The sequence below is a fragment of the Saimiri boliviensis genome, chromosome 13 (assembly GCF_048565385.1).
Source record: "Saimiri boliviensis isolate mSaiBol1 chromosome 13, mSaiBol1.pri, whole genome shotgun sequence".
NCBI lineage: Eukaryota > Metazoa > Chordata > Mammalia > Primates > Cebidae > Saimiri > Saimiri boliviensis.
In genome coordinates this window covers 31875275-31893150 of record NC_133461.1, presented here as the reverse complement: position 1 = coordinate 31893150, position 17876 = coordinate 31875275, and the positions used below count along the sequence as shown (strand labels likewise).

The following is a 17876-nucleotide window of genomic DNA, read 5'->3' as shown; positions in this document are numbered from 1 at the left end:
TTCAGTGTTATTTCCTTACCCTGGCCTTTGAGAGCAGTGAGCCTCTCCAACTCTGGCCCAAGCATGTATACACACGGCACTTCTTGACGTTCAGCTGAGTCAAGGTCAAACAGGACAGTGAAGGGACAAGATGATGACACGGGAATACCCAGGAAGCAGAAGCCAATCAAACCACCTGATTTACAGGGCACAGCTCATCCCCTGGGCTCAACTGCCCCTCCCATTGTGTGAGATGATTAAGTGTGTCCCTCTCTTTATGACTCCAGACCTGGACGACAAGCAGATACTCCCCTTAGTCCTGCAATCCAGAGGAACCCCCCACCATGGCCATCTAGACCCTGGTGGTCCCGTAGACATAACATGAGTGACACATGCAAGCCACAGATGCAATTTAAAAATGTTCCTAATAGCCACATGTAAACAGAGCCAAAGAAATGGGTAGAAGTAATTTTAATAATACGTTTCATTTAATTCCACTTAGCATCTCAACATATAATTATGTAAAAATTTATTAATGAACTATTTTTCATTCTTTTTCTTGTACTAAGCCTTCAAAAATCTGCTGTTTATTTTATACAGACAACACACCTCAATTTGGATTAGCCCCGTTTCAAGTGTAATAGCCACATGTGGCCAGGGGCTACTGCACTGGGCAGCACAGATTCAGACTCATCAAAATCTGTCTCCTAAATTCTTCTTGACTTCCAAAAGTCCCCTCTATCTCCTCTCCAAAGTCCAGCTTCTTGACCTCTGGACCTCACTTTGCATCAAACATCTTATCTCTGTGAGGGTTTATACTTGCAGATCTTAACAGGACAACCACCGTTCAATAGCACACAACCCCCACAGACAGATGAAACCCATGATAGGCCAGGCTTTTCCCTTACAAGGATGTATGCCTCTTGTCTGGCATATAGCCTGGTACATAGTAGGACCTCAGCTGGCGGTTGTCTTTACTCACACAATGACACCCCTTTCCCAATCCCTCCTGCAAGAGCCCTTTTCCTGCTTCTAATCACCTTCCATACACTTAACCAATACCCAGGATATTCATGTGCCCCTTACTTCCCCAAGAAAGAGAATTCATGGTCCTTTTCTAGTGGAAGAGAAACAAATCAGGGCTAAACAGGCTGCATCTGACCCCTGTCCACCCTTAGCGTGGGTGCCATCAGACCACGAATGAACATCTGTCAATGGGCATGAGCTTGAACGGGAGTGGATGGCAGGGACTTGGAAGGGAAAAGGGGGGCAGTTGAAGGTTCTTCCTCTGCCACTGAACTAGTAGAGTTATCTCTCCTTATACCTTCACAAGAACCCTCCAGAGAGAGCAAGACTGGGGATGCTCTCTGTCCAAAGACATCCTGCAGCAAGACTTGGTATCTCTACCACTTGCTGAGTGTTTACTGTGTGCCAGTTATTGTTCCAAGCACTAACTCATTGAGTCCTAGGGTTATCACAGATGAAGCATCATTATTACAGAGGAGGAAACCGAGGTTTGGAGAGATAACCTGTCCAAAGTCGCACAGCTAGTAAATAACAGAATGGACACTTGAACCCAGGCAACTGGGTCTCAGCCCCTCACCACTGTGCTACAGTGTCTTTCACAGCATATTTTCAAGTTTGTAAAAAATTGTCTTAATCCAAAAAAGTGAATCTCCAATGGGGAAGTTTAGGGCACTGTGATTCAGGATGGAAGGGAAAGAGTCAGGCCTCAAATAACAGCTGGCAAGTAATTAATACCCAGAAAGTATCAATGGTGAAGTCAGTCCTTGACTTTCAACTCCCCCTCAACCCTAGTCAGGCACCAGATCCTCACCTGACTTTGTAGATGAGGCCTACATTGTTGGTTCTCACCCGGAACACATCAACGTTGGCCTTCTCAAAGGCAGACTCGCTCCTGCAATGAACACGTGCTCAGTTAGTGCAGATCAGCTGTTGGCTCACAGGCCTGGGAGGAGAGCCAAGGGCTGGCGTTCCTCTTCTTCGTCCATCATCCCACTCCTAGAGAGAGCTATGAGCAACCAGATCCCATTCCAAGATTCCCTTCTGACATGGTGCCGGGAGGAGGGCAGGGACTGCTAGTATCATTCCGTGCCCTCACACCCAGCTTCTCATTTGATCCTTGCTGTGAGTCACTAAAACAAGCACATGGGCAATAGCAACCCCACTTTACAAACTGCTAGTTGGTAGCAGAGCTGGGACCAGAACCTGGCTCTCCCAGTCGTGATCCCATGCCCTTTGGCTGCTCTAGGTTGGGAGGATGGAGGAAGAAGGAAGGAATAAACACCTTAGGGCTCTTGGACCTTCTTGCTGCTCCCCCTCACTGGCCTTGCTCTTGCTGGGAAGAGTTGCAATGGCAGCCCCAAGTAGATGCAGACCTTGGGTGGCAGTCCATGGTCCTGCCATTCCAATAAGAAAGAAAACACTCAACCCCAATCCAGCAGCCAGGGAAGTAGGGCAGTGAGGGAAGTGCATATCTGGCATCCTGCAAATGGTGTGAACAGAAGAAAGTACACCTGAGACATCAGCCATGAGGCAGCCAGGCAGGTCCAGATTCAGGAGCATCCTAGATACAGTCCGCTTAGATACAAGAGTGCTGCAGCAGCCTCACCACAGAATCCTCTGGGAGCAGAAGCCCGGAGCTCATGTCAACAGCTGTTCCATCCTGCGTGCGGGGCTGGGGTCCCCACCATTCCAGCCCAGGCCTGCCAGCAGCTCTTGCTGTCCCTAGTTTAGCCCACTGGGCTGAGAGCTGCAGACCTCACTCAGCACTCTTGGCCAGGGCTCTCAGGAATAGCACACAGCTCATGGGAATGGAAAATCACAGATGTGTACCATCACAGAAGATTTATCCACCATGAACATCTTTTAAAATAAAGCAGGAGAAGGGCCTTATTCCCAAGACATTAGGCTCAGACTCTCTTGGTAATAGAAGGCTTTTAAGGTTCTACAGAACCCAGAAGGTATGATTCTGTGAGCGGACTCATGGTGTCGAACAATCTGCCCTGGGGAGAAGTTTCCTTAACTTCAGACAACAATGTACACGGAGCCAGCTTTGTCAGGGAAAAGAGACCCCCGAGGTGCAGCCTGGGTACAGAGGATGAAGAGAGAGGCACAGAACCTTCTGGGTTTGGCTGAAGTGAAAGGGATGATGCCCAGGCTTGCTGTAGGTACCTTGGGAAGGGAGGGAGGAGGCAGGGCAGAGTGCCCAGAGTCGTTTCTCCATCATTGGCAAAATAAAGACATAGGATATCAACTCTTAGCTCTTGATAAAGAGCAAGAAAAATACAAAGTTTTCTCCATGAAGCACCAGTAAATCCTCCCACCCAGGAAACTAACTTACCAGACCAAGTATTTAAAGGGAACTAAACCAAACTAGTAATTGTGAGGGTCTGGCTGATGTCGGAATTTCACTTTCAAGGGAGAATAACAACACATCCCATGCTTTGCTTCGGAGTCACAGCAGCTGTCAATAACTTGGAGAACATGTGGGCATGTTTCTGTGCATCAGGATTATATGAGTGGGAAACAAGAAGAAAGAAATGAGAGGTATTTTCTGTTTCAATATATAAGACAAGGCAAGTGATCTTTAGAATAAATAGACAGGAGTCTCCCCATCAAATAAATACCCTAAGAAACAGTCACCCTGGGAAGCTATGTAATGAAATACTTTGCAACTATTAAAAGTTCTATTGGGAAAAAAAAATAATGAAACAGAAACAGGTTTATAATATAGGCTTAAAAGAAAAGGCAGGTTAAGACCAGAATGTACAAACAGAATAATCAATACAAACAGGATACCATCTTCATTTAAAAACAGTAGAGTGGGAGGCCAGGTGCAGTGGCTCACATCTGTAATCCCAGCACTTTAGGAGGCTGAGGTGGGCGAATCACGGGGTCAGGAGTTCAAGATCAGCCTGGCCAATAGGTGAAACCCCATCTCTACTGAAAATACAAAAATCAGCCAGGCATGGTGGCACACATCTGTAATCCCAGCTACTCAGGAGGTTGAGGCAGAAGAATCACGTGAACCCTAGGGACAGAATTTGCAGTGAGCTGAGATCACGCCACTGCACTCCAGCCTGGGCAAAAAAAAAAAAAAAAAAAAAAAAAAAAAAAAAAAAAAAAAAAAAAAAACCAATAGAGTGGGAAGATTTATATTTAAAAAGTCATGTCTAGATGGTGAGGCCATTGTGAAGTGCTGGCTCCTTGTTCTTGTCCATATACATTTTTAACTTTCCAAAAGGAACACATATTGTTTGTGTAATTATGAAAAAAGCACAATCCCATGTTTCAGCAACTCCCCCATCCCCAGCCCAACCTGCAGGCTGCCTGGATCGAATTCTTTGGAAGCGGTTTGGGAATTACTGGGCTTCATCTTCTGATGGTGCCTGGAATTTTAGAAACAGCCATTGCCAGCAAGTAGGGGAGAACAAGGGGAGGTATCCCCATTTTCAGCCAAAGATAAGGTGTGACTTGGAAGGAAAGCGGCTGGCTTTCTGGGGTGCCTCTGATGAAAATTCCAGAAAAGAAGCTCCAACAATTACATTTAGTAAAGGAAAGCTTCAGAAAGGCCCTGCATCCATGAAGGTATCATTTAAGAACGTGGCCGGGTGCAATGGCTTATGCCTATAATCACAGTGCCTTGAGAGGCCAAGGCAGGAGGATGACTTGAAGCCAAGAGTCGAATACCAGCCTGGGAAACACAGTGAGAGATATTTCTACAAAACATTTTAAAATTGGCTGGGCCTGTAGTCTCAGCTACTCAGGAGGCTGAGGCTGGAAAATCACTTGAGCCCAGGAATTTGAGGTTGCAGTGAGTGAGCCAGGATCATGCCACTGCACTCCAAACTAGATGACGGAGTGGTACCCTGTCTCTAAAAAAGAAAAAAGAATAATGTGAGTTACCTCCATTACCTCTGTTACCTCCCAACGACCGGGCTGAAAGTGAATACATACGTTCCAGAGCATTTGTTAAATAATCCACCATGACGTGGTGCTTTATCGTCACTTGCTGGAGGATTGGGGAGGAGCATATGTGGAAGCAGGAACACAGGGAAAAGATCCACCAGGATGGACAGAGCAAGAGCAGAGGGAGTGCTCCTCGCTGTCTCAGGACCACGCTGTAATATTTCCGGGTTCCTCACTGCTTATGAGGTGGACAGCAATCTCTTCATGGAAGACAAGGGGAAGGCCTTCCACATCACAAGAGGAGGAAAGAGTGGCAGAGACAGGACTCTTCTGATTCTCTTCACTCAGGGAGGGGCTGGGATCATCCCAAACAAGCCCCCAAGCCCAACACACTCAGGATCAGTTTCTGAAATCCTCACTTCTGCTGATTCAGGATGCAAATGTCTGTGGGTTTTAGAAAACTAGGGGTAGGAAAGAAATAGCAAAGGAGAGAGGGTTTCTGGTCAAAGGAAATCTTAGAAATACAGACAACTCCATGTTTCCCTGGGGAAGACTGGAGCCTCACCAAGGCCGCTGGTCGATTCTCAGATAAAGGCTAAGGCAGTGCACAGCCCCTGCCACTCAGCAGGGACCCCCACACGGAGATCCTTTACAGGCTACATGGGGCATTTTAGCCATCAACCAGGCAGAGTCATCAGGCTAAAATGCCAGGCATTCTCTGACATGCTCAGACAGTGAATTCTCAACCGAATAACCATGTTCCAGAAGATACATGAGATCCCATCCTTTTGCCATATTCTGAACACACAACTCAGGGCTGGAGGTGGCCCTGGTTAATGGAGGAGGGTGCAAGAAAACCCAGAAGATGGCTTTCCTCTGGTAGCCACTACTGTGGGTGCTTAACTGGGGTGGGGCCGGGGTAGAGGTTCACTCATGGGGGAATCTAAGGCCAATGAGTGTCAAGGAATGTAGACCCCCCGTGACCACCCGGGCAAAACTTAATCAGCACTGGCACTGAAGTTCCTCTTGGAATTATTTTATACTGGAAAAAAAAATCCTAATACAGCATTTGGGAGTGAAAGTGAAATCTTAGGGGACAGAAGGAAAGACACAAGAATGACAAGAATTGACGGGTGAGAAAGAAGAGAGAGAATGTGGGAGAAGCAGGAGGGAGAGATGGGAGTTGTGAGACCGAGGATCTAATATTCCTTTAGAAATTGTTTGCATTGCTGCAATGTGAACTCTCTCTGGTGCCAGGAGCCAGTAGTGAAGTATATTACACACAAAAAATGTATGTGTGTGTATTATGGGTGTGCAAGGAAAAGGCAGTTGGTTCTAGCTGCCTGGTAGGTTTGGGTTTGGGTAGCACAGTGTGGATAGAAGGGGGGAGCAGCAGACGGTGAGCTGCCAGGAGGCTGTGGGACCAGTGGGTATTCTTGGCGAGATCCCAGGGAGGGGTGGGGGAGCCGACAGCCTGAGCTAACTGCATCTAAATCTCACAGAGCAAGGGGACCTCAGCTGACATCTGTTCTGGGTTGCATGGGCAGCCTGGAATTCCTCAGAGAGCACTGGTCCTCCCAGACCTGCAGTTTCCATCTTGAACAGAAAGGTCTTAGGTAGCAAAGACCGTGTCGTCAATGCTCTTTGAAGGCCTTTTCTCAGTTCTTGTCGCAGCCAGACTCTGGCCTCCTCCTTCCCTACTCATCCTGCTCACTATGCTCAGATGATCTCTGTCGACACGGCAGGTAAGTTGGACCTTCACCAGTTAGCTTTCCAGCAAGGCCTTCCTCAGCCTAGCCTTCCAGACCTTTCTGACTTTCCTCCTTCCTGTTCATCAACATGGCCTGATATTTCCAGCCACAGGCCTCCTCTGCCCACCGTCAACCCACAGGGCTCATTGCTGGCTCCAGACTTGGGCAATCAGTTTCCCTTAAAGGACACTCTTTCTCCCTCTCTCTTATATGAGTTATTTTCACCACTTGAGCCCCAGAGTAAGTGTCTGTCCCTTTAAAGTCTCACTCTAGCCACACTGATACCACTGGCCTTTGCCAAGCTCTGACTATACACACAGAACTAGGAGAGCTGCTGGCAGGGCAGAGCAGACCTTCCCCTGGCCCATCCTCCAGCTCCCCCCATTTCTCCTCAAAGCCCCTCTCCAGCCTCTCCAGTCCCACAGCTGGAACTCCAAACTGTGTCCCCATTGCTGAGACCACCCACTCTGCTCTAGAGCATTCCTGACCAGCTGGTTGGGGACCTGGCCAGACCTACATTCCTACTGTCCGACTTGGGGTATGGTGTAGATATAGGCAGAAACTGCCACTGATCTCTGGGGCCAACCCCTGGGGTACTTAAGGAGGGTCGATTCCCATCCTCAGGGCTAGCCAGGAGAAGCTGGCTTCCCCCATGGGATCTCAGCAAAGCCAGGAGGTTCCAGCCCTACCAGCTCATTCATGCCCTAGACCCCTTCAGACCCCATGAGAGGGAAGGTTGGAACCCAAACTCCTGGGAATGGAGACTCAGTGAAAATCCATGCCACATTATAAAGGGTGGCTCAGGGGCCCTTCCTGAAAAGACATTTTGACAAATGAAAAAGGGGAAGAAATCTGAGGATACTGAATGTGTGAAGAGAGAGAAGGCAGTGAGGACTATCAAGGAAAGTCAAAGGAAAATGGATTCATTTTGTTTTAAAAAGAAAAGCTGGGAACTTCAGAAACCAACCAGGCAACTCCCTAGTGTTTGCAGCTTCTCTCTACCACATTGTAATTTGGGAACACATGGCAAAGAAGATGGAGGTTTCATGTATTCTCTTTACCGTGTCCACATTATCAGACGGAAAGACTTCACAAGCGAGTCAAGCCACAGTGTAAGTGGCACAAGAAGGCAGGTACCCTGTTCTGTGGAAATGGATTAAATGGGACGTTACACCTGCCTCAATGCAGCAGCATGGTCGCCATAGCCCATGTCACGTGGGGCCTGTCCAACCTGCAAGGTACAGGGTGCATGGATCTCCTGGCCTCTACAGCATCCTCTACCAGCCCTGGAAGTGCCAGGCCATTAATCCTGGGGTCGCAATCTGAAGCCCCAGGAAGTCTTAAGGAGCATCTCCCTCATACCCCCTGGACCATGTGGTCAAGGGAAACGTCTACATCAAGAACAAATATGTGGTTTGAAGACCAGGCACAGTGGCTCATTCCTGTAATCTCAGCACTTTGGGAGGCTGAAGCAAGCAGATCACTTAAAGCCAAGAGTTCAAGACCAGCCTTGCCAACATGATGAAAGCTCATCTCTGCTAATAATACAAAAAATTAGCTGGTTGTGGTGGCACACGCCTGGAGTCCCAGCTACTCCAGAGGCTGAGGCAGGAGAATCACTTGAACATGGGAGGTGGAGGTTGCAGTCAGTTGAGATAGTGCCGCAGCACTCCAGCCTGGGTGACAGAGCAAGACTCCATCTTAAAAAAAAAAAAGGGGGATGTGGGATTTTAGGACCAACTTCACCAGTAAAAAGCTCCATGACCCTAGGCTACTCACAGCTCCTCTCTAGGCTTCCGTTTCCCTGTGAGCGGGTTAGAATAGATCAGCAGTTTGCAAATGTTTCATGGGCCTAGAACCAGCTGATCGATTCTGTTCCGTTCAGCACAGTTTGAAAGCCAGCTGAATAGACCACTCCTGAGGCCCTAAATGTCTCTGAAATGCCATTCATCTGCTAACATGTTTTCAGGTTTTGTGACTGTGTTGATGTATGCGTGCATGCAGTGGGGGAAAGGATCTGAAGGGGACAATGGTCCCAGCTCTTACTAGTTATAATAAGACAGAGCACTCAAGGCATACACACGCACAAGCAATCCCTGTGGCTGGCTGTGTGTGTGTTAGCTGGCTAGCAGGTTTAACACGACGCTGGTCCCTGGTGGGACCTCGGTGCAGAATATTTATGCTCACAGCTCCCTCACAGGCATGGTCTTCCAACATCCATGTGATGATATATGAGGAAACAAAGGCCCCGGGTGCAGAGAGACTGGGCCAAAGTCACATGGAACTAAGTGGAAGAGCTGGACCTAGACCCAGGTTTCTTGATCCCAAATGTTCACTCTCTGACATCGAGGGACAGCTAATGTAGATTCTTGGGCATCCTGAGACCCATAGGAGACATTGCTGTTCACAAAAGTCAAGAGAGGAGCTGAGGGAGGTGCACAGGAGGTGACCGGGAGATGCCCGGCTGATACACGGTCGTTAGCAGAGGCAGGCCACCCTTGGGTTCCAGAACTTAATCAACCAGACTCATGGCCCAGGATCCCACCAAGGCCGAGTGGGTACTCACTTGCTGGTGAGCTGGAGCTTGGGAGAGAGCCCATTCTCTCCAAAAAGCGTGATGAAGACATTGGCATCCGTCCCTGCGCCGCGAACATCCCCCGTGGCTGTGACCACTTCGTACACTGGAGGAGGAGAGGAGGAGACAATTGCAGGCTCGGAAAAAACCCGGAATCCTGTGTGGGCCTGGAGAAGCCAGAGCTCTGGCCGGCCTTGCTGGGGAGGCCCAGGATTCTGGGAATCCCTGCTACAACCTGTTGGCCTCTGAGCCAGGGCGAGACCCACGACACGTCCTGCTGCAAAACCAAAACTTCACACTTAAACCAGGCACTCATTTTGCAGACGAGGAGGCTGAGGGCAAGGGGGCAGGTTCTGTATGGTATCAACACCAGAGTCCAGTCCAAAGCCTCCAGATGCCCATTTTGTCATCTTTTCAGCACGAAACACCGATGCCCTCCTAGACATGGCCTTCTTCAGAGCCTGCGCCCAGCTCTCCGCTTCTTCTCTGTCCTCTACATAAGGTGGCCGCGGCCAGCCCTCACCTCCCGTGACCTTCTAGGCACTGACATTTGTAGAATGAGCCACCCCAGGGCTGGGTGTGCAGAGCTTTGCAGGGGGTCCTTCTTTGGCAGGGACTGTGATTTCTCTCTCATCAACCCCTTGAAGCTTGTTCTGTTTACTATCAACACTTTTCTTAGGGCATCAGTTCAATTAGAGTCCTGTCCACTTCCCAGAGAGGAAATGCAAGAATGCATCTGGATTCTTTGAGACAGCAGAATCTACTCCAGCCCCGTGAAGCCAGCAGGATGCAGTAGCGATATTAGAAGGCTTGCAGATGTTTTGGAAAGGCTGGAGGCACGTGCCTTATGTCCATTTCCAGAAACAACTCCTGGAATCACAGCACAGAACTAGCCTGGGGAAGGTTGCTGCCACCAGCCACCAGAGAGCCACCCGAGAGCCACATCACCTCTGCCAAGAGCAGAAAACAGCCCACCGTCACCTCCCTGTCCTTCTGCTACTCATGTCTCCAAAATAATCCCTTGTCCTCAGCTCATCCCATTACGATGCTTACTTCTGCACTGGAACAGCAGTTCTGGAAAGCTAAGGTACATGTCTGCACCAAGGGAGGCTGAGAAAATAATTCCACGTTGAGAAGATGGAATTTACAATGTGGAGAGTCAGCAAAATGTGGGGAGGGTATTTTAAGTATTTGGGGCATACGGTCGATGTCTACCACATCATTGAATTGTATTAATACCAGTACTTAATAATTGTAGTAATAAACAACATTGATTGGTTGCTTATTATATACCCTGAGCTAAGGGCCTTACCTATATAATTGTACCTGATTATTAAGGCAAACCTATTGTTATTTCTACTTCTAGTCTTTTCAAAGCAGATCCCCAACCAGATGCTGAGTATATCTGAGCTGCCCAAAGATGCCCAGCTGATTAGGAGATATTTTGAAGGTAGACATTCATGATTCAAGCCTATCAATTCAGAGCCCTTTCCACACAGGGCACACGTGGCAAAGTGCGAGGGGGTATGGGAGAGCAGTGAGAAATATAAATAAAGTGTGCTGTTGTGAGCTGGGCACCTTGGCAGGTACTTCACAGATACCATTCATACTTCGGCATGCCCAGAGCCAGTGTGGGGTGGTAGAAAGTTCTGGACTTCAGTGCCACAGAGATCTGGATGCAGCCAGTGGCTCCTCCACCGTGAGCAAAGTGACCATGGACACGTGCCTGGGTCTCTGTAACACCTGGACAATCTTACCTGGTTTGCAGGGCATTCTTGGGGTTAGAGGTGATGTATGTAAAGCCTCTGGCACATAGAAGAAACTCAACAAATGGTAGCCTGGTTTTAAAACTATTGTTCATACAGAAAAGCCCCTTTCAATTCAGAGCTAAGAGTTTGCTCTTTTGGCAGATAAGAGGTAGCTCAGCTAACACGCACACGACGCACTGAGATTCCAGAAGCCCTTCAGGAGATCCCTCTTTTCTCATGTGGCCCTTACAGGCCCATGATGCACCATGAGCAGGAGTGCTTGGTGTGAATGGACCTTTTGATGTCCTTGGTTCTGGTCCCCATCAAGGCACCATTAGGGGGAGAAAAGTAGCAGTATATTTGTACAATTCCTGTCTCTTGTAATAACCAAAGCCTTAATTCTTCATAGTTTATACTACAGGGAGCGTGACCAACCTCTGGAGCCCACTCCTGACTCCTCTGAGCACAGACCTGGGAACTGATGTGTTGCCCACACAGATGGCACACAAAGACATTTCCAAACCAAATGCCCACAGGAAAAGTATGGCCAGCCTGGTGGAAATTCTAGAGCCACATCACGTGAGAGAAGACGTAGACACTGGAGCATGCTTGGTTTGGAGAACAGGAGAGTCTGGGCCATGGAAGAGGAATGAGAAATCAATAGTTGATTCTGGGATACACAGCTGCTTCTTAAACAGGGCACAAACCATTTTTTTTAAAAACTGACAAACTCAACTTCATCAAAATTGAGACCACTGAGAAAATGAAAGGCAAACCACAGACTAGGAGAAGATATTTGGAATGCATATATCCAATAAAGCACGCAGAGCCAGAAGATACCACAAATTCACATAAATCAATAAAAAGAGGAGACCACACAACTTTTTCAATGGGCAGCAAGTCTATTCCTAATAGACCCAAACTGGAGACACCCTAAATGTCTATCAACAGGGGCACAGATAAATAAACTGAGTGGTATATCTGCACAATGGAATACTATTCAGCAATGAAACAGAATTAACTACAGACATGCAAAACAAATGACTCTCAAGTGCATTATGCCATGCAGAAGTCAGCCACAAAACACAACATACTTTATAATGTCATTTATAGGAAACTCTAGAAGAGACAAATCTAATCTATTGTAGCAGGAAGCAGAAAAGTGGTTGCCCGGGGTCAGAAGTAAGGGAAATTGACTGGAAAGGAACACAGGGAACCCTTGAGGGCCAATTTAATCGGTCCATATATTGATTTCCTAGTGGATACAAGAATGCAGCACTCATCAAACAGAACATTTAAAACAGGTGCATTTTATTATAAGTAATTTATACCTCAATAAAGTTGAAAAATGGACAAAAGACTAAAACAGGAATGCCACAAAAGAGGGTAGCCACACAGCCAACAGATGTATGGAAAAGTTCTCAACCTATTTATCAGGGAAATGCAAATTAAAACTACAATGAGACACTGCCATGTACCCACCAGAATGGCTAAAAAGAAGACTGACAATACCAGTATGGGCAAGAATGTGGGGCCCTTGTCACCCTCGTACATGTAAATTGATCCAAGCCCTGGTAACTAAACATACGCTCACTTGTGACCCAGCAATTCTACCTCCAATTATACATCTAAGAGAAATCAGTACACGTGTTCATCGGAATATGTATACAAGTTTAGTAGTAGCTTTACTCATAATAGCAAAACAAAAACCCAGAAATGACCCAAATGTTCATCGACAATGGAATGGCTAAGTAGATGGTGGTGTAAGTATCGAACGCAAATCGTAATCAGCAATACAAGAGAGTTATATAATGTGTCACACACGGATAACTGAGGATAACGCTGAAAGAAAAGCTAGACCCACACAAATGTGTACACTGTATGAGTCCATGTAAAAGTTCAGTAACAGGAAAAAAACTAATCTATGACAGAACCGGGAGACTTGTTGCCTCTGGGAAGTGGTATGAAGGAGCGTTCTGAGGGCTGGGAATGTTTCATATTCTGATCTGAATGGTGGTTGCACAAGCGTGTGCATATGTAAAAATGCATTACTCTACCTTATTACTATACTTATGAAGTTTTAAACTGTACATACATTATTGCTCAATTTTTAAAATTTTAACGAAAAACTCAATTCAAATAACTGAAGAACTATCTTGTGGAAGACAGATACCTTGTAGAGGACACAAAATTCTGTTGGACTTCAGATGGGAAGACCCCCACTAATAAAGTCTCCTAGTCAGCACAAAGAATTGTTAATCACAATGGAGTGTTGGTCTTAGCACACAGCCCAGCAAAAGGGAGGTACTCAAATAAATTACCTGGATGAATGAATGATCATAGGAATGAATGAATCAATGACTGAATGAATATGGAACAAAACTGACCAGGATTTGAAGCCCAGTTCTACCATTATTGGCTATGTGACTTCAACGGAATGGTTTACTAAGCTTCAATTTTCTCATCACTGAAGTAGAAATAAATTCTTCCTTGAAGACTGTGATAAGGATTACATAAAATAGTTTTCAACACTTAAACTTATTGACCTAGAATTTACATTTCTTGGAATTTATCTTATAGACATTCTTCCACACTTGCATGAAAAGATAGGCATTTAATAAGTGGTTATTATCATCATCATCACCACCGTTGCTATAGTTTGAATGTGTCCCCTCCAAAATTCAGGTGTTGCTATTGTGATAGTATTAAGGGGTGGGGTCTTTAAGAGGTGATTAGGTCATGAGGGCTTCCCCCTTGTGAAAGGGATCAGGTGCCCTTATACAGGGGCTTGACAGGGGATTTGGTTCTCTTGCCCTGCCTATTGCCATGTGGGGAAACAGGAAGAAAGTTCTCACCAGATACTGGCACCTTGATCTTGGACATCTCAGCCTCCAGAACTGTAAGGAAAAAAAAAAATCTATTCTTTATAAATCACCCAGTCTCGGGTATTCTGGTACAGCAGCACAAATGGACTAAGAGGGAAATCATTCCTTATCATTTTCATTGACAGCATTTCCAAGGAGGTGGCCTTCGAAAATTGTATCCCAACAAATGCTGGGGGATTCCTGCCTAGGATGCAGGAAAGGAGATGCCTCTAGAGCTGGAAGCCTGTTCTGGGTGGTCTGAGGCCCCTTCTACTCTCCAGTTCTGGCATGAGTTGCTCCTCCCATCACGGGCCCTGTCTTAGGAGACAGAGCAATGTGCCAGGTTCAGCCTGCCCTCAAAGCATTTTGATGCCCTCAGAGCATCAAAGCTGCTCTCCTCCCTCTGGTTATTGGGGAACCCCAGGGTAACCAGAAGGTACCCTAAGGAAGAGAGAAGGAAGATCCAGGCTTTTCTTCCCTCCTTCTTCCTCCCCATCACACTCACCAAGACTCTCCATGTAACACCAGAGCCCAGAGTGCAAAGGAAGTGGGGAACCCGTTGTTCTAGCACTGAGGGGGGTGACGATGACAGCACAGCTAGAGCTCAGTATGTGACCACCATTAGCATCATCCACATGTATAGCCAGTGCCCGGCAGCAGACAGGAGAACCCGTGGTTCCCTTAGAAATGTCAGCATGGCACCCACCTCCACTTGTTCTTCTCCAGCTATTTTTACCACAGTCAAAATTGGGCAGCACAAGAGCAAGGACCAGCCAGACTGGCTGGATTCAAATCCTAACTCTGCTATTTACTAGCTGTGTGATCTTGGGCAAGTTACTTAACCCAGCTTCAGATTCCTTGTGAAGTGGGACTAATCTGCCTGCCTTGACTCTGCTCAGGGATCTTGAGGATCGAATGTGAGGATGTTAGTAAAAGAACTTGGGAAAGATTAAAAGAAGGATCGTGCCTGCCACAATGAGGCACGCAGAGCCCACGAACTAAAGTCAACAGTGTGCTGGCTATGAGAGGTTCTAGAATGATCTCACCAGCAGTCGTGGTGGCTGAGGAGAATCACCTGGGAAGCCAATCACCAGCACACAGGGTGGGGATGCTGCCCCGATGTCTCACCTCCCAGCCCGAGGGTCAGAGTTTAAGGCACCTGTGATGGGAGAAGGTGGCCGATGCTTCCTTTGTCCTGGGCCCACCTTCTTTTACAGCCCCCACTGCTACCCCTAGAGGTGCCCAAGATACCGTACCTGGAAAAGGGCCACAGCCTTCCTGATCTCTGAGATTACTTTCTCTGAGCCTGGGTCTGTGCAGGGGCTGAGTGATGAGGATTAAGGACAAGTACAGCAAGGCCCCGCCCTCACAGAGTTTAGGGTGGCTGTGGCTGCAAGCCGGACACACCAGCCTTGCAGGAAACAATGGAGCAATTATGAATAGGATCTAATCAGGGAACTCATGGTGGGCTGGAATCAAGGAGGGCTTCATGGAAGAGATGGGGCCTGAGCTGGGCTTTCCAAGTGAGGACAGGAGGAGGGAGAAAGGGGAGGACAAGCAAGCCCATGGGCCAGCACAGAGCACACATTCAATAAATATTTGTTGAATGAATGAATGGATGGATGACTATGGTGCTTATGGGGACCAGTGAGCCACCTTGGAGTTAGCACTGAGAATTTAAATGCCTTCAGAGACCAGGCAGGCAGCACCGATGTGGAAACCAGACCTAGCGGGAGACGACAGGGAGTGGTGGAGACTGCGGTAAACCGGACGTCCACAGCCCACAGGCATCCACAGACAAAATGATTTGAAAACACTGGAAAGGAAGAAAACAACTTAAACTCTGCAGGCCAGAACTAGCTCTGGGGTCACAGTTCTCCTCTTCTTTGCTTTACCTGGCAAGGAGTTAGAGCAATTTCAAGCAGGTCTCGTGTGACCCAGGGCATGGTGAGACTAAAAGGACGAGGCCCTGGGGTGGGTGCAGAGCACAGGCCGCCCTCTGTATATGCGACGGGCATCTCCTTGCAAAGTCCAGGTTCCCCTTCTCCATCCACCACAGAGGGCACAGGATGAGGGCCCGGGCTTCCTCCCCAAGACATCCCTTCATGACTCCAGCAGTTCAGGGCACTCTGCCTGCTGCAGACCACATTCTCAGGGGCCAGATTGGACCATGGCTTTGGGGATGTTCAGGAGCTGGAGAACATGGGACCGTGGGGTGCTGCGGCTCTAGACTATTCTGTGCCACTAAGAATCGGGGGCTGAAGGCGAGTTGCTCCACCTGTCTGTACGACAGAGACCCCGCTATCCCTGCATGATGCCTACCTTCTTACTCCGAGGGGATGTGGGACAGACACGTGGGATAATCAGTGAGAAAGGGCTTGCTCTGAAATCCTAGAATGACTCCTCCGCAGCCAGGGACAGACCCTCGCCCACCGCAGCTGGCTGCCCACACCCCTAGGCTGGGAGCCCGCACCTTTGGCCTTGTAGTACTCATGTTCCAGCTCCTCCTCGTCGTCCTCCGAGGTGTAGTTCAGCAGCTCCGCTTCGTACAGGGCCAGGAAGTCGACGTCCTTCTTCCTCCGCTTTTTCTTCTGGGGCATCATTCTGTGGGCTGCCTTCTCCCAGCGCTCGAAGGCTCACACCTGCTGGAACCTGAGACCCTCCTCCCTGAGCTCTGGCCTGGATGGGCCAGAGCGCCCCCCTTTTCTGGGCACTCCCAGGCCCAACGCGCTGTTGCCTCTGCCCTCCCTGACCCCTGAGCTGAACCTCAGTGCCTTATCTCTGAACCGCCTGTCCCTGTTCCCTCCCACCACCCTCTGGTGAGCCACCTCCTCCTCTGTGCCTGCCTCTCCTTGGGCCTCATCACTTATTCATGGCACTGAGGGCAGCTGGCCTCCTTCCTCCCTCCCCTCCCTAACGGCCCCCTCTCCTCCCTATGGAGAATCGGGTGACATCAGCCCCTGGCGTCCACTTCCCACCTGGCTGCACAGCCAGGGGGCCACCTGGGGTTCCTCCAGGCCACCCAAGGGACAGGTGAGGGCTCCTCACCAAGGAGACCTGCCCAGCCTCGCCGCCCACACGGGAGCCTCCTCAGTCAGCCAGGCTCCCAGGACTCAGAGGCCCCGTTTTTCTCCATTATTCATGACCTCTGATCACCTTTCAGAGCAGGCGGAGTTCTCACTGGATCCTTCTCCTTCTCGCTCTGCTTCCATCTCCTCAAGATTTCGGGCTTCTGGGAGTGGCTGCTGGGTCGGGGGAGAGCTGCACCTCTCACAAGCACTCAGACAATGCTCCCCGGGCCGCTGCCAGGTGAGCTTTATATGCACCAAAGTGTAACCATCATCCAAGCTGACACCCTCCCAGGTGAACTCACTAATTCCATCAGCTCACCTGGACTCATGGGAGAGAATCAGCAAGCTCCTACCCTAGGGCGCACAGCCCTGGCTGCACCCCGAATCCCCCGGAGGTGTTGAATGCTGATGCCTGGGCCCCACCTGCAAAGATTCTGGTTTGCTTGGTTTGGGACGCGGCTTGGGCACCAGTTTGCAAATCTCCTGGTGACTCATGTGCAGCCGTGTTGAGGGTCCCTGCATGCTTCTCAGATAACCCAGGTGTGCTAGCAGGAGCCCTCTAGAAGCAACACGTGTGATTTTTGTCCTCTAAGCCAAAGAAGTGATTCTAAAGGGGAATTTCAGTTGGAGAGGAGGAGAGGACTTGGAGGGGACCCTGCGCAGCAGTGGCACTCACATGCCTCCCCTGCAGCCTGGTAACTTTGGTCCTGCCCCGCTCTTTCGAGCGATCCAAATCTTCCACTAGGGTGAGGCACCTCTAACCCCAAACGCTCCCACCCAAGAAAGATCAACTCCCCTCCTCCCCTATTCTGCCGAGGGGCCGCCCTTAAGGCAGCTCAAAGTCTGCTGAGGACCAGGAGTGAAGTTTAATGGTGAGTGACGCGCGCCCCCTGCTGGCCATATGTGGTTTGACTGCTACTGTTTACACACCTGGATTCTTCAGGAAGAGAACTTCC

At 48.7% G+C, this 17876-nt stretch overlaps 1 protein-coding gene across 1 annotated transcript in view; it reads right to left on the bottom strand.

Moving 5' to 3' along the window:
- LOXHD1 (lipoxygenase homology PLAT domains 1) overlaps positions 1-16650 on the bottom strand; it is a 187982-nt gene extending 171332 nt beyond the window's left edge. Inside the window, exons 1-3 of the mRNA XM_039463738.2 lie at positions 16323-16650; positions 9229-9343; positions 1817-1897 (exon numbers count right to left, since the gene is read on the bottom strand). Coding sequence (XP_039319672.1) covers positions 1817-1897; positions 9229-9343; positions 16323-16452 — 326 coding nt within the window. The 5' untranslated portion in view covers positions 16453-16650. The remainder of the gene's footprint in view (positions 1-1816; positions 1898-9228; positions 9344-16322) is intronic.
- Positions 16651-17876: the final 1226 nt, after the last annotated feature.